We start from the raw sequence: 27,502 nt of genomic DNA on the forward strand, positions 1-27,502 counted from the left end.
TATGTGACTACGCTGTCATTCGAAGTTTATTTGCCTTTGGAGAAGAGCCAAACTGCTCTTCATTGCACTTCCATCCTCCTACCTTATTAAAAGAGCCTTCAGTGCAGTAAAGCACATATTCATAAAAAACAGAAACCATTTGGACATTGTTACACATGGGACTTAAGGCTTTTACTGTCACAGCTTGAACTAGATATTTCAACTTTTGCTAAAAACCATCAAGCTCAAGGATCACATTGATATTGAATCTGCTGTACAGTGCACAGGTACTGTGTAAGCTAGGTTTAAAGACAATTAAAAATTTAAAGCAGAATCATTTTTCTCATGTTAGCAAATGCTAGACATGTATTTACACTATGGGGGGTGCCGGAAAGTACATTGTGCCTGAGGAGCATTGGCATGTACAAAGGTGCTTTAGGGGGGCGTTGGCAATTAGCAAAGTGCTTTAGGGCGATGTTGGGCTAAAAAAGGTTGGGAAACACTGGGTTAGAATTTTATTCCTTGGAACACAGAAAATTGAGAGTAGATTTGAGAGAAGTATACAAAATTATGAGGGGTATAGATTGCGTAATTGCAAGCAGGCTTTTTCCACTGAGGTTGGGTAGGACAACAACTGGTGGTCATGGGTTAAGGGTGAAAGGTGAAAAATTTAAGGGGAACATCATGAGAATCTTTTTCACTCAGAGGGCCATGAGTGTGTGGATCGAGCTGGCAACCCAGGTGGTGCATGCAAGCTCAATTTCAATGTTTAAGAGGAGCTTGGATAGATACATGGATGGTAGAGGTATGGAGGTCAATGGTTCCAGTGCAGTTTGATGGGAGTAGGCAGTTTAAATGGCTCGACATAGACAGTTTGGGCAGAAGGGCCTGTTTCTGTGCTGTACTTCTCTCTGACTCTATGATTCTATTTTAAGGCAGTCATTAAGCACTGTCAAAGTTAAACTGTGGCAACTTAAACAATTTTTTTTTGCACTAGTAATCCATATCACTTTATGTGCAGATACAGTGGAGATACAAAGGTATTTCAATTATTTAGTATTGAATGGCATGCATGCTACAGAAGTTGCCTTGGTACAATCTGGATGTGATCTGGATGTCTTCTGAACAGAAACACAAAGATCTTCCTACAAAAAGCAAGTATATATAAAGTGTTTCAAGTAAAAAAAAAGTGGATAGTTAGAAACAATTATACTGAGCAAATTACAACGGAGTTATAGTCCATAAAAAGAAACTTGATGTGTCAATGTTTCAAAGAATTCTGTAAATTATCTCGTTCCTACATCTCATAATTGTTTGATTAAAAGTTAATTCAGAGGTTTCTGGAATAGATCAAACAAAGAAAATGTAATGGGCCTTCAATAACATTGGATCTCTCAATTATACTGAATCATAAAATCCATACTTTAAGCCGTTCAAAACCAAACAGAAAAAAGTTGAATAATTTGATACGTTTCTCACCTCACAAGCTGCTTGGCTGTTGTTAAACTGCTTTGTCAAAAGTTCGATCCATTGCAACATAGTGGGCTATAAAATTTTAAAAATGTAAAATTTGTATTTATGAACCAACATTTTCAGATTTTCTAAATAGCAAAAGGGCTACTCAGTTAATCTAAATATTCTACTTTGTTTAGTTGAAGCCTGAACAACCATTTTAAGGGTAGGGATTCAAATACTGGACAACAGAACAAAAGTCCTTCACCACCAGGTTCAAGAACAGCTACTTCCCTTCACCATTTGGTGCTGAATAAACTGGCAGAACCCGAATCAGTACAGCAGCGGTCCCCAGCCACCGGGCTGCAGACCAGTACCGGGCCGCAAAGCACGTGCTACCGGACTGCGAGGAAACGATACGAGTCAGTTGCACCTTTCCTCATTCCCTGTCACGCACTGTTGAACTTGAACATAGGGTTGCCAACTGTCCCGTATTTGCCGGGACATCCCGTATATTGGGCTAAATTGGTTTGTCCCATACGGGACCACCATTGTCCCATATTTCCCCCGCTAAGGTAGAACGTGCCTATGAAACCTTTCATGCCGAAATGGCGTAAAGTGCAGAAGCAATTACCATTAATTTATATGGGAAAAATTTTTGAGCATTCCCAGACCCAAAAAATAACCCTACCAAATAACACATAAAATCTAAATAACACTAACATATAGTAAAAGCAGGAATGATATGATAAATACACAGCCTATATAAAGTAGAAATAATGTATGTACAGTATAGTCAGGAAGATTGCCAAATCCCATTTGTGGGAAAAAAAATCAGCATGTATGCGCACGTCACGCACGGGCACACAGGAGCCCGTGCAAGGCTTCATGGTCATAGTAGTCTTCCTGGGGTAAACGCAAATGTCCCAGGATTTAATTACTTTTGTCCCTTATTTGGGAGTAAGAAAGTTGGCAACACTAACAGTAAAGGACATGTTGAGGTGAGCTTAACCCTTCTTGAACACCCCCACCCTGGTCGGCCGGTCCGCAAGAATATTGTCAATATTAAACCGGTCTGCGGTGCAAAAAAAGGTTGGGGACCTCTGTATTACAGTATAGCAACACCACAATCCCTCTGATCACTTTGCACAGAAATGCATTTTGGTCTCATCTAATTCCTAATAAAAATTGTGTGTATAATTTATCTTTAATTTCTGTTTTGCTTATGAAAACTGCTTATCTGATGCTATGTTCATGTGATGCTGCTGCAAATGGGTTTTTCATTGCGCCTGTGCATACATGCCCTTGTGCATGACAACTAATTCAACTTTGACAACACAGAAATATGTACTTGATTTTGGTGTTAAGGCAACCACCAATTATCTGTAAATTTCTACTATAAACAGTAGATTATAATGTTACTAATCTACTGTTAGATGTGATTCTCAATGCAGTGATCCCATGAGTATAAGGAACAAAATATATTTCAGGACTCTAACGTTTCAGCAGCCATTCTCAACCACATCATGAACCAACATATACCTCAATGCCTATGACAGATAGTTGCTTTGCCATATACTATGATGGTGATGTATGAGGAAAGTGAAAGAAGACTTTGGCTCTCAACAAGTCATTGGAGATAAAGCTTTTTGTTAAATTTTATAAAGGAATATACTGTTCCTTAAGTATTGTATAAAAACAAATTAATTTCAGTAAATACCTGCACCTTGTTTATGTGTTATTGTGTGTCTATATTGAATATGATAATTAATAATGTGCGCTCACCTTTTCTTTGGAATGGATAAAAGTTTCCAGGACAAAAGAGGTACTAAGCTACAATCAGAGAGAAAAAAATTCACAATGAAATATATGTGTTGACATAAAGGGTTTTGTTAAAAATATGCAGAATGTTTTCAAGTTTTATCTGTGAACACCCACAACAAAAGAAAGACTCACCTTTGCAGTCATCAGCGATACTGCCTTTGGGTCAGGTAACGTGCTTGGGATGCTACTGCACAACTGCCACATAAATCTGAAATTGCAGATTTTTTTTTTTGAAAACCAATTGCATTATCCTGTCAATATCATTCTTCAATAGTCTAGATGTAACATAATGTTGCAGAACACTTACCCAAAGTAAGTATGTTCAAAGATATTCTTGTCCTGTAGAAACTGCATGTTGTCATGCCAGATCCACTATATTCAAAAATATTGAAAATGATTTTTAAGATTGATACTCAAAGTTTTATAATGCATTAAAGTTGAGAGTTTTCAAGGTTTCTTTCCATTTTTCTTAAATGTGGAATATTTATTGTATTGGATATATACAATGTCATTTAATGATACTAAGATGCAATTGGAAAGCAATTTCTGTTCCATTCTTCACCCCTTTGATTCCAGTCAAGTTACTTCAGTAGAGGGCTCAGCTTCAACCCCTATATTTCCACCTCAAAGGATTCTGAACCTAAAAGAATGTTAAGTTGTTAACATTTTTCAATTTTCCTTCTTTGGTTATGCTAGACTGTGCAACACCCTCTTCTGTTAAGCTTGTCTTATCTACCTGGCCCCTCTCTGAGTTCTCATCTTTTCTAGATCTATTCATTATGAACTGCTGACATTCAGCTTCATGGTCCCAAGGAAAAAGGAAGAACTAATTGTACATCAAATCCTTCTATATCTCTATGTCACACTAGAATAGTCCTTTGAATCTTCTCTGCACAAGACTCAAGCAGCTCGCCGCCACCCCACCCACCACTATTACACGCTTGCCTATCTGAACTCGTTCTCACATTGAACAACTCCTCCTTTAACGATATTGACTTATTTCAAATAAGTGGCATAGCTATGGGAACCTGTAAGGGTCCAAGCTATGTCCTTCTTCTTGGGGATAGGTGACAAAGCTTTTCTTTCAGTCCTTCTTTAAACTACCTCTTTCATCGCTTTTTCCCATACATTCGTGATTATATTGGTTCTGCTTCATGGACTCAAAAGGAAATATTTCCACCTCTTCTCATACTGACATGACCCTCTGACCCTACCCTCCCCTGACTTTTTTTTATTTCCACTCAGATAATTATTGTGATCTATGCCCCTTACAAGGCCAGCTGTTTTTCTTCCACAGAAAGTGGTATGTGCCTGCAACATGCCACCAGGTATTATAACAATGATTGTGGCAGATGAACAGGCAGGCAAATGGGATTACTTTAATTTGTCACCACAGTCAGCACACATTAGTGGGCCAAGGGGCCTGCTCCTGTGCTGGAATTTCCTAACTTTCTGTATTTCATCCCACTTTCCTCTAAACAAACTAAGAATGATGATCTATAGTTACTTATCAGATGCTTTAATATTTCCAATGTCTCAGAAGGCTGAAGAAAGTTTACCATGTCCCTTTGACCCTCATCAATTATTTATCAAAGCACGATAAAGAGCACCCTATCTGGATGCACGGACTTGGCTCTGCCTGTGACCACAAGAAACTGCAGAGAGTTGGGGACAGAAACCAACCTTCCCTCCACTTCTTGCTGCCTTGGCAAAGCAGCCAGCATAATCAAAGATCCTATGCACCTCAGATAATCTCTCTTCTTCCCTCCAAACCCCAATCAGGCAGAAGATACAAAAGTCTGTAAGCAAATGCAACCTGACTCAAGGGGAGTTTCTATCCCTTTGTTTATTGGACTATTTAAGAATTCCATAGCACAATAAGATGTACTCTTGGCTTCACAACCTACCGTGTTATCACCCTGCACCTTATTATCTACCTGCACTGCACTTTTTCCGTATCTCTGTAACACTTTATTCTGCACTCTGTTACTGTGTTCCCTTGTACTACCTTAATACACTGTTGCAACAAACTGATCTGTATGAACTGTATGCCAGACAAGTCTATCACTGTAGCTTGTACATGTGACAATAATAAACTAATTTTACTAATTTTCCTTGAAAATCATTAAGTTTTTCTAATTTGCTGAATCAGTAAGGAAGAAAAAAAAAATCACATTACCTCCAAAAGTTCTGGTGAAACATCAAAGCTGCATTCCTTCCCATTTTCTTCCTCTGTCTCCACACGTTTATAGAACAACATGTATGCACTGTGTGTCTAAAACCAAGATAATATTTCAGCACCTAAAACCCTCACATTTCTTCTCGAACTGAAGGATTAAATGGTGATATATTGTATACGGTATATGGAGAGCACACTTCAAGGAAAATGTTGAAATGAACCAACTATTCTACCAGGAAATGGTGTCAAACATACTTGTGATTGCACATAAACATTTCATGAAAAAACTGAAAATAATCAAAAACGTTTTCTGACAGTTCTTCATACTCCATCTTGTTCCTCACTAACTACTTCTATGGAGCAAATGAAGGACATGCCATTTACAAGTCCCTTACTTTTCTATGTTGAGAATAGAAACATTATGGATCCAGAGTATGTGAACAATAGTATGCATGTATATGGTCAAGAAGTGTACTTGAATGGCTTTGGGAAGGAACGAGATAGAGATATAGGGAGAGACGGAGAGAGGGAGACGGAGGGGGGGAGACGGAGGGGGGGAGACGGAGGGGGGGAGACGGAGGGGGGGGAGACGGAGGGGGGGAGACGGAGGGGGGAGACGGAGGGGGGGAGACGGAGGGGGGGAGACGGAGGGGGGGAGACGGAGGGGGAGGGTTATAGAGATAGAGATAGAGACAGGTGCGCACACGAGTTTGGCCAGCCTTTAACCACTATCCTTGACTTAAATTCCTCTAAATTTAGAATCAGAATGTTGGAAGCCAACAAGACTCCTGAGCCAAGTGTCAGCAGAGTCACAAGCAACATAATCAGTTGAGGTCAGTAGGATCCACAAAACCTCTGAAAAACTTCACGAGATTGCAATGCCTCATTTCTACCAAGTAATCCAGGATAAAATATTACCCAAGGTTTCCGAAGTCCAACTTCCAGAAATTTCTTTTAAAAATTAAGGATTGGATATTTTTTCAAAAATGAAAAATTTCAATACTTTAAGCAGGCAGTTCCTGACTTAAGCTCCCTTTTCTGAGAATGGTCCACAAGTCAATTTCTCTGTGAGATGTGTCCATTTTCTATGGTTACCCATACCATATTGCTCTACAACTCTTGCTAAAATTAATTCATTTCATTGAGTAATCACCCAAACACTACCCATAATTAAACTAATGAACTATATGCTATATCCAATCATTAATAAATATGAAGAAACAATTTTATTATTAGCTTGAAAGCTTGTTTTGGAGAATTTGTATAAAATTGGATTTCCATAAATCAGATCATTTGCATTTTGGGGAGACCCCTGTACTTTTTTCTTCTTGCCCATGCCACTAAAATCACAAAAAAAAATTCAAAGAAAGGGGCTTCCCGTCCTCCACCACCAACTACATCTCTCTCATTTCACGCGCGTCTGCTCTTACCCCTATCCTTCCACCACCTTACCAGGGATAGGATTCTTCTTATCCTCACCTACCACCCAACCAGCCTCCGCATCCAGCACATAATTCTCCAGAACGTCCGTCATCTCCAACAGGATCCCACCACCAAGCACATCTTCCTCTCCCCCACTCTTTCTGCTTTCCGCTGGGATCACTCCTTATGCGACTCCCCTGTCTATTTGTTACTTCTTAATGATCTCCCTCCTGGCACTTATCCTGCAAGCGGAACAAGTGCTCCAACTGCCCCTACACCTCCTCCCTCACTACCATTCAGGGCCCTAAAAAGTCTTTCCAAGTGAGGCAACACCTCACCTGTGAGTCTATTGGGGCCATATACTGTGTCCGATGCTCCCGGTGTGGCCTCCTGTATATTGTTGAGACCAACATTGAATGGGAGACTGCTCTGCCGAGCACCTACACTCTGTATGCCAGCAGAAGCAGGATTCCACTTCCCATTCCCATATGTCTATCCGCAGCCTCCACTGTCATGATGAGGCCACACTCAGGTTGGAGGAACAACACCTTTTATTCTATCTGGGTGGCCTCCAACCTGATGGCATAAACACTGATTTCTCAAACTTCCAGTAATGCCCCCCCCCCACCTTCACCATTCCCCATCCCCTTTTCCTTCTCTTACTTTATCTCCTTGCCTGCCCATCACCTCCCTCTGGTGCTCCTCCCTCTTCTTTCTTCCACAGCCTTCTGTCCATTCCTATTAGACTCCCCATTCTCCAGCTCTGCATCTCTTTCTCCAATCAACTTCCCAGCTCTTTACTTTAGTCTCTCCCCCCTTCAGCTTTCACCTATCATCTTGTGTTTCCTTCTCCTGCCTCCCCCACCTTTTAAATCTACACCTCATCTTTTTTTCTCCAGACCTGCCAAAGGGTCTCAGCCCAAAATGTCAACTGTACTTTTTTCCATAGCTTCTGCCTGGCCTGCTGAGTTCCTCCATCAGTTTGTGTGTTGCTTGGATTTCCAGCATTTGTAGATTTTCTCTTGTCTGTGATGAAAGGGTAATTATGTAACCTGACACAAGAACAGGCTCCCCTCCTCCTCTGCTGAACATGGTGAACAGGAAATCATCAATGGAGTACAGCCAGCAAGTTCAAAACTTCAGGATCTGTGCAGAAGACCCAAAACCTATCCACTGCTATACTGAGAAACAACAGCACTTCCAGATGGGACTGCCAGAAAAACACAGCAAAATCTGTGCCTTATTTTTTTCCATCCTGCAAGTCAATCTGACTTATGTTTTTAAATGTTGAACTTTGAAACAAAATTAAAATGAGATATACGATGAGAGAAACTAAAGGTGCCTCTAGCATTTTACCATCCATAAGGATGAACACAGATGGACATGAGACAAGCAATTTCATAAAGAGGGATATGGGTGAGATAAATGACAGAAAAGCAAGAGAGAGAGCAGAATAGAGTTTAAATGAGTAGGAGTGGAGGGGTGATTAAAACGTAGGGGGTTGGGAACAACGTGTAGGTGAGGGGAGCATAAATAATTGAGAGAAAGATAGGGGAGCTGCTAAAGGCAATTTCACTCAATGGTCCACAATTCCAATAAAGCTTTTATGCTGGTAACACATACAAAATGCTGGAGGAACAGGGTAGTTATTCTCCCCTATCACATCATACGACTTAGAAGGACAGCAGTGAAAGGTAACCAATAAGTAAAATAACTATTATCCGAGAGAGTATACAGTATTTCCTCCACAAGTGAAATTACTGGCATCAGTTTTCCTTGCAACGTTTTACAGAAATAAAAAGATCTCACTACCCTTAACTGAGTACAGTTAACACCTGGATAGGAGAGAGAGATAAGACAAGTAAAAACCTTTACAAGGTTTAGTAATTACAAGCCAAAGATATACTACTCTTTGATAAAATGGAAGCTGTAAATCAGTACTTGTCCACACGACTGGAACAAAAGCATTTTACATCTGGTTGAAACTGCTTGAATTTTGCTGAACAGCACAATATCCAGTGTCTCAGTGTGGACTTCCCCTTTCTCAGTGCCATTTACTATCCATGTAACACTCAAACGATTTTAATAAAATTCTGGATTATCAACTGAATTTAAAAAGAACAGAATTTTAATTCTGCTTTCTGGATTGTTAGCCCAGACCTCTGGATTACTGATCTACAGTGTCACGACAGTTGTCAATAGATGGCAGGTGATGAACTACCAAATGAAAATTTAGAAGATAATTTTTTCCATTTTGAAAAGACTTGGGAACATCAATCCACATACTTCAAACCTGTTATTTTAAAATAAATATTAAATCTGCAAATCAATGAGCATTAAAAACTCCAAGTATATTTAACATTTTCTTGGCATTTTACAAAGATAATTTGCAAATTACACACATCTATTTCAATTCTACTAAAGGCCCGTAATTCATTAGAGAAAGCTGCAATTTAGTGAAGAGGTCTGAATCAGTATCAACTTCAAGATTTCAAAGTTATGCAAATCTTGTTTTATCGTTAGTATCACAGTAAATTGACCCCAATAAACATGATTTCAGTATCATTGCAACCATAAAATCCAGACTAATATTACCCTCCTTCCCTTCAGTAAAATTACAAGCTGCAAACTACTTTCTGAACATATTTTGTAAAAGCAACAAAAGTGTTCTATATTCATCATTTCCTCAAATAAATAACTTCTAATCCTTAGTTTTAATCTACCTCCATTCATATATTCCATATTTGTTTTCCTCCCCAGTTCCAATTTCATTTCTATTACCTCCATGTGACCCAATTCTTTTCCATACAGCTAACCCTAATACTGCATTTATTTTTACAACCAGGTAGAATATCTTTTACCAATAATAAGTGGGAAGAAAATAAAAAGTTTACTGGAGCAATTAACTTAGTCATAGTCATACTTTATTGATCCTTGGGGAAATTGGTTTTCGTTACAGTTGCACCATAAATAATTAAATAGTAATATGTAAATTATGCCAGGAAATAAGTCCAGGACCAGCTTATTGGCTCAGGGTGTCTGACCCTCCAAGGGAGGAGTTGTAAAGTTTGATGGCCACAGGCAGGAACGACTTCCTATGACGCTCTATACTGCATCATGGTGGAATGAGCCTCTGGCTGAATGTACTCCTGTGCCCAACCAGTACATTATGTAGTGGATGGGAGACATTGTCCAAGATAGCATGCAACTTGGACAGCAACCTCTTTTCAGACACCACTGTCAGAGAGTCCAGTTCCATCCCCACGACATCACTGGCCTTATGAATGAGTTTGTTGATTCTGTTGGTGTCTGCTACCCTCAGCCTGCTGCCCCAGCACACAACAGCAAACATGATCGCACTGGCCACCACAGACTCGTAGAACATCCTCAGCATCGTCCGACAGATGTTAAAGGACCTCAGTCTCCTCAGGAAATAGAGACGGCTCTGACCCTTCTTGTAGGCAGCCTCGGTGTTCCTTGACTAGTCCAGTTTATTGTGAATTCGTATCCCCAGGTATTTGTAATCCTCCACCATGTCCACACTGACCCCCTGGATGGAAACAGGGGTCACCGGTGCCTTAGCTCTCCTCAGGTCTACCACCAGCTCCTTAGTCTTTTTCACATCAAGCTGCAGATAATTCTGCTCACACCATGTGACAAAGTTTTCTACCGTAGCCTTGTACTCAGCCCCATCTCCCTTGCTGATGCATCCAACTATGGCAGAGTCATCAGAGTCATCTTAAATCTGATTAGCACAGACCATTTTCATGGGTTATAAGTAAAACATTTCCAAATTCAAATTAAATCTATGTGTAGGGTGAACAAATATTGGTGCTACTTTTTTTTATTTACCATTGTTAAGACTTATTCCGACATTTTTTTTTGGCCTTCCCTTCTAATCTCATGTGTTAGCTTATTAAACAATATGCTCATCACTGCAACAGGAAAGTTATTTTAAGGAAACTATTACAAAAGATAGACAGGCCAAAGATAATTGCTGGTTGCTCACAAAATGCAATTAAAATGTAAATATATGTAATATATTATTGGTTATTCCCAATAAGATTTATTTACCTTTTCAAAGGAAAAATCCATGAACTTGTCTGTGACAGAATCATAGGTTTTGGTCTAAATTAAACAAAAACAGTAAACTTTTGCAGAATTCGAGATTAAGATAACTGCAAGACATCTCGCCTACCCCCAAATTGTTAATATTTGCTCTATGAACAAAATGCATAGTAATCTCAAAGTAGTAATCTAACAGCAAAACAACATATTACACTCTGTGTTATAGAAGTTTCCACCATCCTCTCTTCGATGTGTTGATTCCTTATTTCTATGAGAATAAGACAGATTACAATCATCAGAATATTTCCATTTTGGCCTGTTGAGTCTATGCTAGCTCACAGAGCAGCCTCACTCCCTCTACACTTTAACCTATTCTCCCCACATTCTTATCAACTCCATCCTTGACACCCCCACATTCTACCACTCACCTACACACTTGGAGCAATTTACAAAGGTCAGTTGACCTAATGTATCTTTGGGTTGTAGGAGGAAACTGAAGCCCTTAAGAGAAACTATGTGGTTACAGAAAACCTTGCCGACTCTACAGGTAGCAACAAAGGTCAGGATTGAACCTGGGTTACTAGTGCCACCAAGCTGGCTGAAATGTAACAATTGAAAGGGGATTAGGAACATTCTATGCCATGCACTAATTTTATGAATCTTGAAAATTTAATTTTACTATTTTTAAAAGTCGTCCAATTTGGGTCACTTTAGTGAAGAAATGAATGCAAATGGAAGATAATTAGGCCTCAACAAGATCCTGTGTGGCTCTGATCACTATATTCCAAGGAAGATATGAGAGTGCAAAAAAATAACTAAAGGAAATTTACAAGAATGTTGTCAGACTAGAGAACCTGAGTTGAGAAAGTGAGTGGTTCAGCAGGAATGGTCTTTGAGGAGATTAATGGAAGGATTAATTTTTAAAGGAACATTTAGAATCACGGTATGTAAAATGATGCAAAGCTTAAACAGAATAAACATGAAATAAACATGAAGACCTATTTCTCTGAGAAAGGCTAATAGAAAGGATACACAGATTTAATGTAGCTGATAGGTTTGGAGGGGAAAAGAAGAAAGATTTTTAACACCTCGATGGGGACTTGAATCTCACTGCTTGGAAGGTTTTTTATACCCACAAGGCTTATGATAAGCATCTGGAATGTCACAAGCCATAGGCCTACAGCTCAGTCTGAGAGGTGAAAGTAGCTTAAATAGACGTGTTTGGCTCGGATGGTCTTGAGTTTTCTTATACAACTCCAGGAGCAATTAGCTATCATTACTTCCAGTTAAAAATAGTATGATGAGGCAAAGTCCAGATGATTTTTTTTTTGAAAAACTAGACTTTGCTAGAACTGTTTACATAAAAAGGAGAGAATATAAAAAGGAAATAATACAGAGAAATAAGAAATGCATGAGCACTCTTTCTCATGAAAATACATTGAAAGTAGTGTTACAAATAAATTATACGTAAAGTATGCAAAGTGCTGTATAAATGTTTCCTCTGTGCAGAGCATATTATGTTACCACCCATTTAATGGTAATTAAACTGATGTTTTCAGAGAAGAATTTACTTGCAACAAAACACATAAAGACACTAACTTCCAATTGCCTAAGTGGAAGAATGAAACAAGACAAAAAAATGAACACCAAATGAACAAAGTCATAAAGACTGCAAAGCTGCACATTTTATTTCTAAATATTTTAAAGATATATATTTTTTTTAAAGTTGCAACTTACTGTCATTTCTCCACCGAAACACTCAGAGGCCAGTTGGGCAGAATCAAATGGCTTTACCTCAGCATCATTAAAGAGATACCTTTAAAAAGAAAATTAAGTGACCACAACTGAGACAAATTTTAATTGCCTTTTACCATTCTGGTTTCTAGTTAGACAGACACACTTTTGCACAAACCTATTCAAATATTTTTGGTGATTTTCTTTATCCAAGTGTTTATAAAATAAACGACATAATTACAATTCAGTAGTTTGCTGTATTGAAATGGTTTGTAAAATTGACTTTAAACTTGCATCTACATAGATCATCTTACCATTTATTGTTTTTGTAAGCATGAAGATTCACAATCTCTCTGATAAAACTGTAGTAATGTCCTCCATCTGCTGTTCCTGTGTGCACAGTCACTCCTATCAAATCATACTCAAAGCTTTCACTTTGTTTAACTGTACCATCCTCTTTCAAACCTAAAAGGATATTAAAAACTATCACTGTTATGCTCAACTACACACACAAAATCCCAGACGATCTCAGCAAGCCAGGCAGCATCGATGGAAAAGAGTGAATGGCTGATGTTTCACACCAAGACTCTTCTTCAGGACTGGAAATGAAGGGGAAAAGTCAGAGTAAGAAAGGTAGGGTGAGGACAGGAAGAAGTACAAGGTGGAAAGTGATAGGTGAAATCAGGAGAGGTGAGGGAATGAATTTAAGAGCTGGGAAATTGATTGGTGAAAGAGATAAAGGGCTGGAAAAAGGGGGAATCTCAGAGAGTATAGAAGACCATGGAAGAAAGGGAGGAAGGAGGAGGAGCACCAAAGGGAGGTGATGGATAGGTAAGGAGATAAGGTGGGAGATGGAAACAGGAATGGGGAAGGAGGGGGCAATTTACTGGAAGTTCGAGAAATCGATGTTCATGCCATCAGATTGGAGGCTACCCAGATGGAATACTGTACAATACAGAGCTCCTCCAATCTGAGTGTGGCCTCATTGCAGCAGCAGAGGTGGCCACAGACAAACATATCAGAATGGGAAGTAGAATTGAAATGGATGGCTACAGGGAGATTCCACTTTTTCTGGAGACAGAGCATAGGTGTTCGGCAAAGTGGTATCCCAACCTACATAGGGTCTTACTGATCTGCAGGAGGCCACATTGGGAGCACTGCATATAGTAGGTGACCCTGACAGACTCACAGGTGAAGTGTCGCCCCATCTGGAAGGATTATTTGGAGCCCTGAATGCTACTGAAGGAAAGGTGTGGCATTTGTTCCACTTCTACAGGAGGGAGATCAGTGGAGACGGATGAGTGGACAAGGGAGTCGCATAGGGAGCAAACCCTGTGGAAATCGGAAAGTGGAGGGAAGGAAAGATGTGCTTAGTGGTGGGATTTCACTGGAGATGGCAGAAGTTATGAAGAATTATGTGCCGGACGTGGAGGCCAATGGGGTGGTAGATGAGGACAAGAAGAATCCTATCCCTGGAGTGGCGACAAGAGGATGGGATGAGGGCAGACATGCACGAAATGGAAGAGATGTGGGTGAAGGCAGCATTGACGGAGGAGGAAGGCAAGCCCCATTCTTTGAAGGAGGGCGTCTCATTAGTTCTGGAATGAAAAGCCTCGTCTTGATAGCAGATGCGTGGGAGAAGTAGGAACTGAGAAAAGGGAGAAAATGACAGAGCAGCAATAAAGCAGAACAGAATTTTGGGAAGCAATTCAGAAGGCACAGGATATATACATCCCAAAGAGGAAGTAGTATTCGAAAGGAAACATGACACAACCATGGCTAACAAGAGATGTCAAAGCCAACATAAAAACCAAACAGAGGGCATAGAGTAAGTAAGCTAGCCAATAATATTAAAGACGATACCAAACGTTTCTTCAGATACATAAAGTGTAAAAGAGAAGCAAGTGTGGATATTGGACCACAGGAAAATGAAGCTGGAAAGGCAGTAATGGGGGACAATGAAATGGTGGACGAACTAACAAAGCATTTTGCGTCAGTCTTCACTGTGGAAGATACTAGCAGTATGGTGGAAATTCCAGGTATCAAGGGTCATGAAATGTGTGAAGTTACCTTAACTAGAGAAAAGGTTCTTTGGAAACTGAAAGGTCCCAAGGTAGACAAGTCACCTGGACCAGATGGTGTACACCCCAAGGTTCTGAAAGAGGCAGCTGTATAGTTCGTGGAGGCATGAGTAATGAACTTTCAAGAATCAATAGATTCAGGAATGGTTTCGGTGGACTGGAAAATTGCAAATGTCACTCCACTCTTCAAGAATAGAGAAAGGCAGAAGAAAGGAAAGTACAGGCCAGTTAGTCTAACCTCAGTGGTTGAAAAGATCTTGAGAGTGGGTTATTAAGGATGAGGATACTTGAAGGCACATGATAAAATAGGCCATAGTCAGCATGATTTCCTCACATAAAAATCTTGCCTGAAAAAATCTGCTGGAATTCTTTGAAGAAATAACAAGTAGGATTGGTTGATGTTGTTAACTTGGATTTTCAGAAGGCCTCTGACAGGGTGCCACACATGAGGTTGCCTAACAAGCTACAAGCCCATGGTATTGCAGGAAACATTCTAGCATGGATAAAGCAGCGGCTGACTGGCAGGAGACAAAGAATAAAGGGAACCTTTTCTGGTTGGCAGCCGGTGACTAGTGGTGTTCCACAGGGGTCTGTGTTGAGACTGATTCTTTTTACGTTATATGTCAACGATTTGGATAATGGAATTGATGGTTTTGTTGCAAAGTTTGCAGATGAAATGAAAATAGGTGGAGGGGCAGGTAGTTTTGAGGAAATAGAGAGGCTACAGAAAGACTATAAAAGGTTAGGAGAATGGGCAAAGAAATGGCAGATAGAATATCCAGTATGGAGACGTGTATGGTCATGCACTTTGGTAGAAGAAATGAAAGGGTTAACTATTTTCTAAATGGAGAGAAAATACAAAAAACTGAGGCATAAAGGGACTTGGGAGTTATTCCTGAAAGGTTAATTTGTAGATTAGGTCGGTGGTAAGGAGGGCAAATGGAATGTTAGCATTCATTTCAAGAGGAGTCGAATATAAAAGCATTGTGAGCAGATCTGGGCCCCTTATCTGAGAAAGGATGTGCTGAAACTGGAGAGAGTTCAAAGGGGGTTCATGAAAATGATTCCAGGATCGAATTGCTTGTCATACGAACAGCATTTGATAGCTCTGGGCCTGTATTCTCCAGAAGAATGAGAGGTGATCTCATTGAAACCTATCGAAAGGTGAAGGGCCTTGATAGAGTGGATGTGGAGAGGATGTTTCCAATGGTGGGAGAGTCTAAGACCAGAGGACACAACCTCAGAATGGGGGGGGCGGGGGGGTGTCTTCTTAGAACAGAAATGAGGAATTTCTTTAGCCAGAAAGTGGGTGAATCTGTGAAATTCTTTGCTGCAAGCCAAGTCTTTATGCATATTTAAGGCAGAGGTTGATAGATTCTTAATTGGTCAGGACATGAAGGGATATGGGAAGAAAGCAGGAGACTGGGGCTGAGAGGAAAATTGGATCAGTCATGATGAAATGACGGAGCAGACTCGATCAGCCAAATGGCCTAATTCTGCTCCTATACATTATGGTCTTATGGGAATGCATTTTAAAAGTGGCAGGGTGGGTAGAGGTATTCTCCAGTCAGCTGTGAGAATCAGTGGGTTTATAAAAGATATCAATAGATAGACTGTCTCCAGAGATGGCACAGAGAGATCAAGAAAAGGGAAGGAGGTATCAGAAATGCTCAGATCACCACATATTTATTGGTTGGTAATGCCAAATTAGAAAACCTCTGTGGTTAAATTATCCAAAAGTCCTCAAATAAAAAGACAAACAAAACTGGAAGTATCGAGATCCGTCAACATTTATGAAAAGAAAAGCTTGCCCATGTTTTAGGTTGATGATCTTTTAGGAGAAGTATTCTGATCCAAAGTCATCATGCTAAAACATCAGCTGTTCCTTGTCCTCAGTCCACAGAAACTGATCAACTGAATATTGTCAGCCTTTCCCATTTTTACTTCAATTACTCAGCATTTGCAGTATTGAAATTTGTTACTAGTGGGATCTTAAGAAAATGGAGGAGAATCAAATCAATGGAAATGGAGGATCAAATAAATGGAAATTGGTTCTATAGCAAGAAACTATTATAATCTATTCCATCAAAGCACGGAGAAGGGAGAGGTATCAAAGCTCATGATCCCTTAAGTTACAAGAAGTACTTTCCATCAAGGATATCATGTTTCTCAAAATCAACAAACTGAAATAAATTTACTGGTGGGGGATAGAGAAAGAACTCTCCACAAATGTAAACCACACAAATTCCTTCTCCTTTAAAGACAGATTATTATTGATTGCTTCAGGAGCACAAGAGTGTGTCCCCATAAACCTACTGTGATGAGCCTGGGACAGTATATCTCAGAGTTGTTTTCAGCATGTACAGTATTATAAAGAGAACTAAATGTATCCACCATGGAAGTTACTATTCAAATAATAGTACTAAAATTATTTAAATAAATAATATGCAAAAGTGAAGAACTATTGATTTTACCATAAAACCAAACATTTATTTTTTTATCTAGTGTAAAGATCTATAATAAACTACATAAAATTGTGCATTACCATCAATTCGGTCATTCTTTCTCATAAGATAATCTTCAGTATATGGAGTCATGTCAAGACGGAGGGGAAAAGAAAAATGAGTGTTGACCTTCTCTTTCATCATTGTAACCATATTGAAAGTATATCGCATGGTATTGAAACTCAAGATTCGTGGTAATTTCTTAAAACAAGCCCTGTGAAAGACAAAATTAAAAGAAAAACACAATGAAGATGTTATATGCTTGGACATTACAAGGGTATAATGAAACTGAATTCAGTAGTACAATGTTATTTATAGGGGTATATCATTTGCGTTAAATACAAAACCAATTGATTTCTCACTGATTTTAAATTACACAAACACCAAGTTCTAATACTGTGACTGTAGTGGTGGTGAGTACAAAAAAAGCTTACACATAGTACTTTTGAAATCATTCCATAATACATTGATAAAGTTTTCACAATTTTTAAACCATCCAACTACGTAACAGTATTTGTGGTCATGTATTTGAATGTCTTGCAGCTTCTAACCTGCTCATTGCTAAATGCAAAAAACAAAGGCTATCCCTGACCAACAAGCCAGTGAAAACATCCAAATGTATTTACAACAGAAGCAAACCTTTTCTCTGCCCGTACTTTCTTCCCACATTGAGAACAAGTGTACATGTTATCACCTTCCAGAGTATCTTTAATAGTAACTTCATCAAGTGACTCCTAGAAAGAATACATTTAAAATGAGCAATATATTATAAAATTATACCAAGTTTATCTAAAAATATTTAAAATGCTGAGTGGACTTAGTACACTTTACAATCTTAACACAACTATAATAAAATGATGTAAGGCGCGAATATACATTTAAGAGAAAGCCATTGATTATAGACAAATGTTTTTTTAAAACACTGGAACATTATCCAGTGTAGAATAGTTTAAGTCATCACTAAGAGAAACTTTAGTTCTATAGATAGTAACAATGAAAAGCTGAATTCTTTACAGTATCAAATTTTTCAAATAAAGCTTACAAGTGGTATTCATTGTGCACACTATTAGTTGAAATATTAAATCAATCATAATGTAGAATACTGACATGTTGTATTTTCCTGCAGTTTCAACTGTAAAGGATTTCAATTCAGCTTTGTTTTGTCAAACTTCATTAATAAATTTTGTTATCTTAAGCTACGAAATTAGGCATAACTTACATAAATGTTTTTCATATCAGCTACTTGGCATCGAACTGTGTAAAATTCCTCAGCTGTCTGGCTAACATGTTCACAATCCTGAATTTTAAAAAAAACTTGTTAGTTTAGTATTTATCACTAAGACTATCATTTTGCGTTGGCACGTGGCCAAGTGGTTGAAGGTCACTAGTTTGAGCCTAGGCTGAGGCAGCGTGTGTGTCCTTGAGCAAGGCACTTAACCACACATTGCTCTGCGATGACACCGGTGCCAAGCTGTATGGGTCCTAATGCCCTTCCCTTGGACAACATCGGTGGTGTGGAGAGGGGATACTTGCAGCATGGGCAACTGCTGGTCTTCCATACAACCTTGCCCAGGCCTGCGCCCTGGAAAACCTTCCAAGGCGCAAATCCATGGTCTCATGAGACTAACGGATGCATATATATTCATTTTCATAATGAAAGGTGCTCAAAATTCAAAATTAAACACTCACCAGTGATACAACATTGTTCGTTATAACTCCTCCAAATAAGCTTTTCACTGTGTTTTTCTAATAAAAAAAGCAAACTTTAGAGAAACATAACCTTTCTTATGTGATATTAAACAAATGCAAAGAATCATTTTCAAGCTTACCAAATCAGGAGACATCTCTTCAATTTTTGTTATTAGATCAGTGAAAAATTCAGTCATATCTTTCTGCTCTCCAGTGTTCAGAGGCTGTTTGTCCATGGTGTATGTTTTGCAGAATGGTCTTGGATTATATGCTTTACGTTCACTTTCCTAGACAGTGACATTTCAAAAGAAATTAATTAACTTTCATATTTAGATAGCTGGTCTCAGTAAGAATTCTTATTATCCAGTGAATCACTCACCATGAGATAAGTGAACATTTTTTGCAGTTCAAGTAGGGTTGTCTTATGCTTTATGTCTTCCGAATACTAAGAAAGGAAAACATCAAAAAAACCTAAAATATACGGCATCAATTTTACTTTCCTGGATCTGAAAAGAAATCCATTTGCACTTAACGATTAAGATCGAACTTCCTTCCAAACACAAGGCAACGCTTTCAAATCCAATGCAACAGAGTATATTTTAAAAAGATGCAAGGCAAACACATAGCAAGTTATGTGAATAAATTATTAGAGACATTTTAATATCTTTGTGAACTTTCAGTTTGTTTATAGCTTAAGTAAAAAGGGATTGGTCCACCTTCTGGATTACCTGTAATATCCAATCTACTATGATCTTCTATTGCCTTCCACAACAAGTCCAGCAAATCATAGTACAAATCCACCTCACTAACAGTGAAGATGCTAAATGCTAAATGGTGGAAAGGAACCTGACCTGCTCCGCTCCACTACAACCCTGCAGAACTGGTCCTCCTTCAGTCTCGGCCTGAAATATTGACTGTATTCTTTTCCATAGATGCTGCCTAGCCTCCTGAGCTCCTCCAGCATTTTGTGTGTGTTGCTTGGATTTCCAGCATCTGCAGATTTTCTCTTGCTTTCTCTTTCAGCTCCTTCCATTTTCTCGAAACTTAAGATGCAGCAATGGGTATCTGCATGGGTCCCAGCTATGCCTGCCTTTTCTTTGGCTACGTGTCCATGTTCTAAACCTTCTCTGGTAATGCTCTGCAAACCTTTTGCGCTACATTGACAAACTGCATTGATGCTGCCCATGCTGAGCTCGTCAACTTCATCGACTTTGCCTCTAACTACCACTGTGCCATTAAATTAACCTGGTCAACTTCTGATACTTAGAAACATAGAAAATAGGTGCAGGAGTAGGCCATTCGGCCCATCGAGCCTACACCGCCATTCAGTATGATCATGGCGAATCATCCAACTCAGAACCCTGTACCAGCTTTCCCCCCTTCTTTCTCTTTCTTGATCTCTCTGTCTCCATCTTTGGAGACAAACTGAATACAGTCAACCTTCACTAATCCAACTACCTGTAATCCGGTTCCTTCGATAATCCGGCACTGATTATGCTTAATGTGGTCCTTCTGTAATTCGGCATTTTTACTAATCCAGCACTCCTCAGGTCCCAATGGTGCCGGATTAGTGAAGGTCAACCTGTACTGATATATTTTATGAACCTACGATTCCCTTGGCTATCTTGACTATACATTTTTCCACCCTATCTGTAAAAATGCCATTCTGTTTTCCAAGATGGATTCTTAGAGCAGTTTGTACTGGAACCTACCAGGGAGAAGGCAATTCTGGATTTAGTGTTGTGTAATGAACTGGATTTGAAAAGGGAACTCGAGGTAAAGGAGCCATTAGGAGGTGGTGACCACAATATGATAAGTTTTAAACTACACTTTGAGAGGGAGAAGGGAAAATCTGAAGTGTCAGTATTGCAGTTGAACAAAGGGGACTATGGAGCCATGAGGGAGGAGCTGGCCAAAGTTGACTGGAAAGATACCCTACAGGGATGACAGTAGAACAACAATGGTAGGTATTTCTGGGAGTAATACAGAACGTGCAGGATCAGTTCATTCCAAAGAGGAAGAAAGATTCTAAGAGGAGTAAGGGGTGACCGTGGCTGACAAGGGAAGTCAAGGACAGTATAAAAATAAAAGAGAAGTAGAACATAGCAAAGATGAGTGGGAAGCCACAGGATTGGGAAACTTTTAACGAGCAACAGAGGATAACTAAAAAGGCAATATGGGGAGAAAAGATGAGGTACGAAGGTAAGCTAGCCAAGAATATAAAGGAGGATAGTAAAATCTGCTTTAGGTATTTGAAGAGGAAAAAATTAGTTAAGACGAAAATTGGGCCCTTGAAGACATAAACGGGTGAATTTATTATGGAGAACAAGGAAATAGCAGACAAGTTGAACAGGTACTTTGGATCTGTCTTCACTAGGGAAGACACAAACAATCTCCCAGATGTAATAGTGGCCGGAGGACCTAGGGTAACGGAGGAACTGAAGGAGATTCACATTAGATGGAAAATGGTGTTGGATAGACTGATGGGACCGAAGGCTGATAAATCCCCAAGGCCTGATGGTCTGCACCCCAGGGTACTTAAGAAGATAGCTCTAGAAATCGTGGATACATTGGTAATCATTTTCCAATGTTCTATAGATTCAGGATCAGTTCCTGAGGACTGTAAGGTAGCTAATGTTATCCCACTTTTTAAGAAAGGAGGGAGAGAGAAAACGGGGAATTATAAACCAGTTAGCCTGACATCAGTGGGGAAGATGCTGCAGTCAATTATAAAGGATGAAATAGCGGTATATTTGTATAGTAGTAACAGGATCGGTCCAAGTCAGCATGGATTTACAAAGGGGAAATCATGCTTGACTAATCTGCTGGAATTTTTTGAGGATGTAACTATGAAAATGGACAAGAGAGAGCCAGTGGATGTAGCATACCTGGACTTCCAGAAAGCCTTTGATAAGGTCCCACATAGGAGATTAGTGGGCAAAATTAGAGCACATGGTATTGGGGGTAGGGTACTGACATGGATCGTAAACTGGTTGGCAGACAGGATACAAAGAGTAGGGATTAACGGGTCCCTTTCAGAATGGCAGGCGGTGACTAGTGGGGTACTGCATCAGGAGCACCAGATAAGGTAGACAACCCACAACAGATTCGCTGGTTAAGTGTTGCTTCACCTGGATGGATGTTTGGGTGCTGAATGGTGCATGGGGGCAGGGTTTCAAACTCTAGGACCATTGGAACCTTTTCTGGGGAAGGAGTGACCTGCACAAGTGAGATGGGTTGCACCTGAACAAGAGGGGAACCAATATCCTGGGAGGGAAAAAAAAAGGGGGGGGGGGGGATGAGCTCCAGAGAAGCGATGGGCGGGCAAGGAGGTTAGGTGAGAGAGTGAAAAGGGATGGGAAATCGTGAAGGAGGCAGGTGGGGGGGGGGGGGGCACTACCAGAAGTTTGAGAAATAGATGTTAATGCCATCAGGTTGGAGGCTACCCAAATGGAAGATGAGGTATTGTTCCTCCACCCTAGGTGTAACTTCATCACGACGGTGGAGGAGGCCATGGACGGACATATCAGAATGGGAATGGGAAGTAGAATTAAAATGGGTGACCACTGGGAAACCCTGCTTTTTCTGGCAGATGCAGTGTAGGTGCTCAGCATAGCAGTCTTCCAACCTATATTGGGTCTCACTGATACACAGGAGGCCACAATGGGAGTACCAGATACAGTATGTGACCCCAATAGATTCACAAGTGAAGTGTTGGCCTCACCTGGAAGGACTGTTTAGGGCCCTGAATAGTAGTGAGGGAGGAGGTGTAGCACTTGTTTTGCTCACCTACCACCCCACCAGCCTCTGTGGCTAGCACATAATTCTCCAAAATGTCCGCCATTTCAAACGGAACCCCATCACCAAGCACATCCTTCCCTCCCTCCTACTTTATGCTTTCTGCAGGGATCACTCCCTACACGACTCCCTTGTCCATTCGTCCCTCGCCTCTTATCTCCCTCCTTGCATTTATCCTTGCAAGCGAAACAAGTGCTACACCTCCTCGTTTACTATCATTCAAAAAGCAGGATCTCCCAGTGGCCACCCATTTTAATTCCACTTCCCATTTCAACATTCCATGGCTTCCTCCACTGTCACGATGAGGCTACACTTAGGTTGGAGGAACAGTACCTCATCTTCCATTTGGGTAGCCTCCAACCTGATGGCATTAACATCTATTTCTCAGACTTCTGGTAATGCCCCCCACCTGCCTCCTTGACCATTTCCCATCCCTTTTCACTCTCTCACCTTATCTCCTTGCCCGCCCATCGCTTCTCTGGTGCTCCTCCCACTTTTTTTTTCTTCCATGGCCTTCTGTCCCTTGCACTAATCCACTTTCCAGCTCTTTACTTCATCCTTTCCCCTCCAGGTTTCAATTCTCTCTTCCCCCCACCTTTTAAATCTACTCTCTAGCTTTTTTCTCCTGTCCTACCAAAGGGTTTCAGCCTGAAACATCAACTGTACTCTTTTCCTAGATGCTGCCTGGCCTGCTGAGTTCCTCCAGCATTTTTGTGTGTGTTGCAATGGTTTTCCAGCATCTGCAGAGTTTCTCTTGTTTGTTCAACATTTAATTTTGTTTTGGATGTAATTTTTCACAATTTGTCTACAATAGATACAAGCAGTACAACAGCGTTGTGGCTGGCATAGAGCTTTACAAAACCAGCTGTAAGATTGTGGTTCAATTCCCGCCACATGCTCCAGCTTCCTCACACATTCCTAAGATATACAAGTTATGGAGTTAATGGAAAAAGTTAGTGCTATGCTGACGCTGGCATCATGGCAACACTTGCGAATTGCCTCCAGCACATATTGTACATTTAACAAATATAGCTGATTTTTTTAAATTAAAAAAAACAACTTAGACAAAGATTGTCAAATTTAATTAGCTCAGCAAATAATTTGCATTCGTCACTGTAATGATGCAAATATAAAACTGATTTGATGTACCTTTTCTATTAATAACATTTAATATTCCATTATAGAGTTGGTGCCGCAATATCTTTCAGTATATTACAAAGTTTAAAGCACACAGAATAATTTCAAGCAAGGAGTACTTTTCAAGTAATCCCCATTCCTTCATACACAAAAACCTTTCCTTTTCATCTGCAGAACATAGCACCCTAATTGCTCATTTTAAGTCCATTCAAATTGCTAATCACCACAGTTACATAAATAACTTTAATGACACCAACTTTCAAGCATATTTTACCAGCTTGAACTTGCTTGCCTGTGAAAGTTTGATACTTTATAATATTACATATTTAATTTTGACTCAATATCTGAAGCTAAATATTTTCATCAGGTTTAAAATTATTTGAATGGTCAGCCCTTTTAATATCATGGTAACTTCCTCCATCCATTTACAAAAGACAACTTCTCTGACTGGTCTCCTGTAAATTACCATCTTCTGTAATCCTACTAATGCTGGCTCCATCTTGAAGGCCTTACCTCATGCAATGAAATCCCACCCCAACATCCTTCTCTCTCATCTTTTCTTTTTAAAGATGTTTGTTTTAATATATTCATTTGACAAACTATTTGGTTACCTTTCCCAGAATCTCTGCCTAGGCTGGTTCTCCATTTTCCTTTATAAATGTTGTTGTTAACATCACTCAAATTCTCTTTCTTGTTGAATTGAGATTCTCCTTTATTTCCTCAATAACTTGAACCTTTCAGATGGGGATAAATTTTGTGGATATCTACAATGGCTCTATTACATGAATATATTCAGTCAGAGATGACAGAATATTTGAGGCACAGTCCATTCAGAGGATTGTACAGTTTAATCTAATCACTTGATACTTGGATGCATACAAAATTTAATTTTAGTTGGCAGAAAAGGAAAAACAAAGACGAGGGAAGAAACTTATAATTACACCAGTGCACAGATCAATTATGCCGAACATGTCCTTATCTGAGAAATTACCTAAGGTTACCCATAGCCCTCTATTTTTCTGAGCTCCATGTACACCTCCAGGAGTCTCTTAAAAGACCCTATCGTATCTGCCTCCACTGCCGTCGCCGGCAGCCCATTTCACGCACTCACCATTCTCGGTGTAAAAAACTTACCCCTGATGTCTCCTCTGTACCTACTTCCAAGCACCTTAAAACTATGCCCTCTCGTGCCAGCCATTTCAGCCCTGGGAAAAAGCCTCTGACTATCCACATGATCAATGCCTCTCATTATCTTATACACCTCTCATCCTCCATCGCTCCAAGAAAAAAAGGCCAAGTTCACTCAACCTATTCTCATAAGGCATGCTCCCCAATCCAGGCAACATCCTTATATATCTCCTCTGCACCCTTTTTAATGGTCTCCACATCCTTCCTATAGTGAGGCGACGAGAACTAAGCACAGTACCCCAAGTGAAGTCCGACAAGGGTCCTATATAGCTGAAACATTACCTCTCGGCTCTTAAACTCAATCCCATGATTGATGAAGGCCAATGCACCGTATGCTTTCTTAACGACTTGGACCCTAAGATCCCTCTGATCCTCCACACTGCCAAGAGTCTTACCACTAATACTATATTCTGTCATCATATCTGACCTACCAAAATGAACCATCTCACACCTATTTGGGTTGAACTCCATCTGCCACTTCTCCGCCCATCGTTGCATTCTATCAATGTCCCACTGTAACCTCTGACAGCCCTCCACACTATCCACAACACCTCCAACCTTTGCGTCATCAGCAAATTTACTAACCCATCCCTCCACTTCTTCATCCAAGTCATTTATAAAAATCCCGAAGAGTAGGGATCCCAGAACAGATCCCCGAGGCACACCACTGGTGACCGACCGCCACGTAGAATTTGACCCGTCTACAATTAATGCATCAGATGTTGGATCTAAATTATTCCCTACCATCAAGGGATCAAGTTCCAGCTTAGTTTTATTATTAACCTTATCAAACTTGTACAATAAGAGTTGAGGCAGAGCAAACTAAGTTAGCTTCTCAAAGCAAATACTGATTGGTATCTCAAGTTACAATGTTATTTCTTCAAAATGGAGTTATTCTGAACACTTATCACCTGTGATTTGTTTTCAATTGAGGAATTATGGCAAACATCAAAGGCTTCTAAATGCCTCAGCAGATGAAAAACTTGGGGTAAAAAAAAGCATAATTTCATTGGTGTAAAGAGCAACAGAGATAATGTGTTTCACTATCCAGGTCCTAAAAATTATGCTCAGTGATGCATTATGTATATAAAATCATTTCTGCAGTTCACAAGAAACAAAGGAAACTAGAAATTAGAAATTTTGCTCACAACTGAAAGAGAGATCAGGCACTAAAATGAAAGGAGGATTTCTATTTGGTTACTAGCTTTTACTTGTATCCTGTAAGAAGGGTCAATGACCTAAGAGAACATTGTAGACATGGGATACAAGCCAGCCTTCAAGAAACTGGTCAAGAGTGGACCAAGCACTCTCATATCACAGAAGATTAACCAACCCTGATTAAAATGAATGAAAAAAGTAAAACATGAAATATACAAGGTTTGAAAATAGGTATCTATTTGATCATATCCACAAAAAAGTTTTTTACTATTATAATACAAACTTAATTATCTATGTTTTCTAAAATAAATTCAAAACTTAAAGGAATCACATTCTTTATCCTTATCTCTCTCAATAATTTCTGAATGGATTTGTCATCATGTTCAGTGTACTACACTCTTCAATCATATTCAGTGTTTCAGTGGTACTTACCTTAGCTGTAAAAATAGCCTGTCTGGCCTCCGGTATCATATACAGCTGTTGAATGGTGGATGCCAAGTAACAGGTTGCTCCAAGATTTGTCAAACCCACAAACCTGCATTCAGCTCGCACATCATCATGAGGCCAGTAATCCCACTTGTATGGTGCATGAGATGCTAAATAAAAAAGTGAATTGAAATCAAAGTAATTGTGCTAATTTACAAAATGTCATATCAATTTGTGCAAGCTTATGAAAAATGCACCATAAAATTAACTACTTCATTTCTTGCACAATTCTTTAATTCTGAAACAGATAACTACAATCTATCTCATTAAAGGACAATATGTAAGAGAGGGTTAAAGGGTTATTCATTCTTACAACAATGATAAAGGTGGGAAGGGGAAATACTACCACAAATTATAGTTATATTAGACTTAGTATGTGTAACCACAAAAGGACAGTGCTAACTATAAAGGAGAATTACAAATTGGGACAATGTCAGCCACAGGAAGACATTGGAACAGAACATTTTTTTTTCAAAAAGATGGGATTTAAAGAAGAACCTTAACACAGGAAAGGAAGTAGAGATATAAATGACAGAGGACATGGAAGTGATTAAGGTACACTGAACAGGGTTGTCATTGGTGATGCAATTAAAATAAAAGTTAAAGTGTAAGGCAGAACAGCAGATGCACATTTTGTAAAAGTATAGAACATTAAGGCTACCCATTCAATACTATTCCTCTTCCTTGGTTCTGCGTCTCCTAAGACATCAGATTATTTGATATACATGGTAACTAGCCAGCAACACTGGTATAGTATACAGTTGCAAAAAAAAGTTTGTGAACCCTTTTAAATTACCTGGTTT

General features: G+C 39.5%; 1 protein-coding gene across 10 annotated transcripts in view; it reads right to left on the minus strand.

Annotated features, from left to right (window-relative positions):
- The window catches only part of usp34 (ubiquitin specific peptidase 34), a 298,533-nt gene that overhangs the window by 78,540 nt on the left and 192,491 nt on the right, over window positions 1-27,502 (minus strand). For 9 of the 10 annotated variants that reach the window (XM_072265297.1, XM_072265294.1, XM_072265289.1 and 6 more), the window contains 15 exons: window positions 26,646-26,809; window positions 19,312-19,377; window positions 19,073-19,219; window positions 18,933-18,989; window positions 18,463-18,540; window positions 17,883-17,977; window positions 17,285-17,457; window positions 12,973-13,123; window positions 12,662-12,740; window positions 10,931-10,984; window positions 5,435-5,530; window positions 3,563-3,627; window positions 3,388-3,463; window positions 3,217-3,264; window positions 1,459-1,524 (listed from right to left, as the gene is read on the minus strand). In XM_072265297.1, the coding sequence (XP_072121398.1) occupies window positions 1,459-1,524; window positions 3,217-3,264; window positions 3,388-3,463; window positions 3,563-3,627; window positions 5,435-5,530; window positions 10,931-10,984; window positions 12,662-12,740; window positions 12,973-13,123; window positions 17,285-17,457; window positions 17,883-17,977; window positions 18,463-18,540; window positions 18,933-18,989; window positions 19,073-19,219; window positions 19,312-19,377; window positions 26,646-26,809 (1,415 nt within the window). The remainder of the gene's footprint in view (window positions 1-1,458; window positions 1,525-3,216; window positions 3,265-3,387; window positions 3,464-3,562; window positions 3,628-5,434; window positions 5,531-10,930; window positions 10,985-12,661; window positions 12,741-12,972; window positions 13,124-17,284; window positions 17,458-17,882; window positions 17,978-18,462; window positions 18,541-18,932; window positions 18,990-19,072; window positions 19,220-19,311; window positions 19,378-26,645; window positions 26,810-27,502) is intronic. The other variant, XM_072265295.1, reaches the window with a different exon arrangement.

The sequence above is a fragment of the Mobula birostris genome, chromosome 8 (genome assembly GCF_030028105.1).
Source record: "Mobula birostris isolate sMobBir1 chromosome 8, sMobBir1.hap1, whole genome shotgun sequence".
NCBI lineage: Eukaryota > Metazoa > Chordata > Chondrichthyes > Myliobatiformes > Myliobatidae > Mobula > Mobula birostris.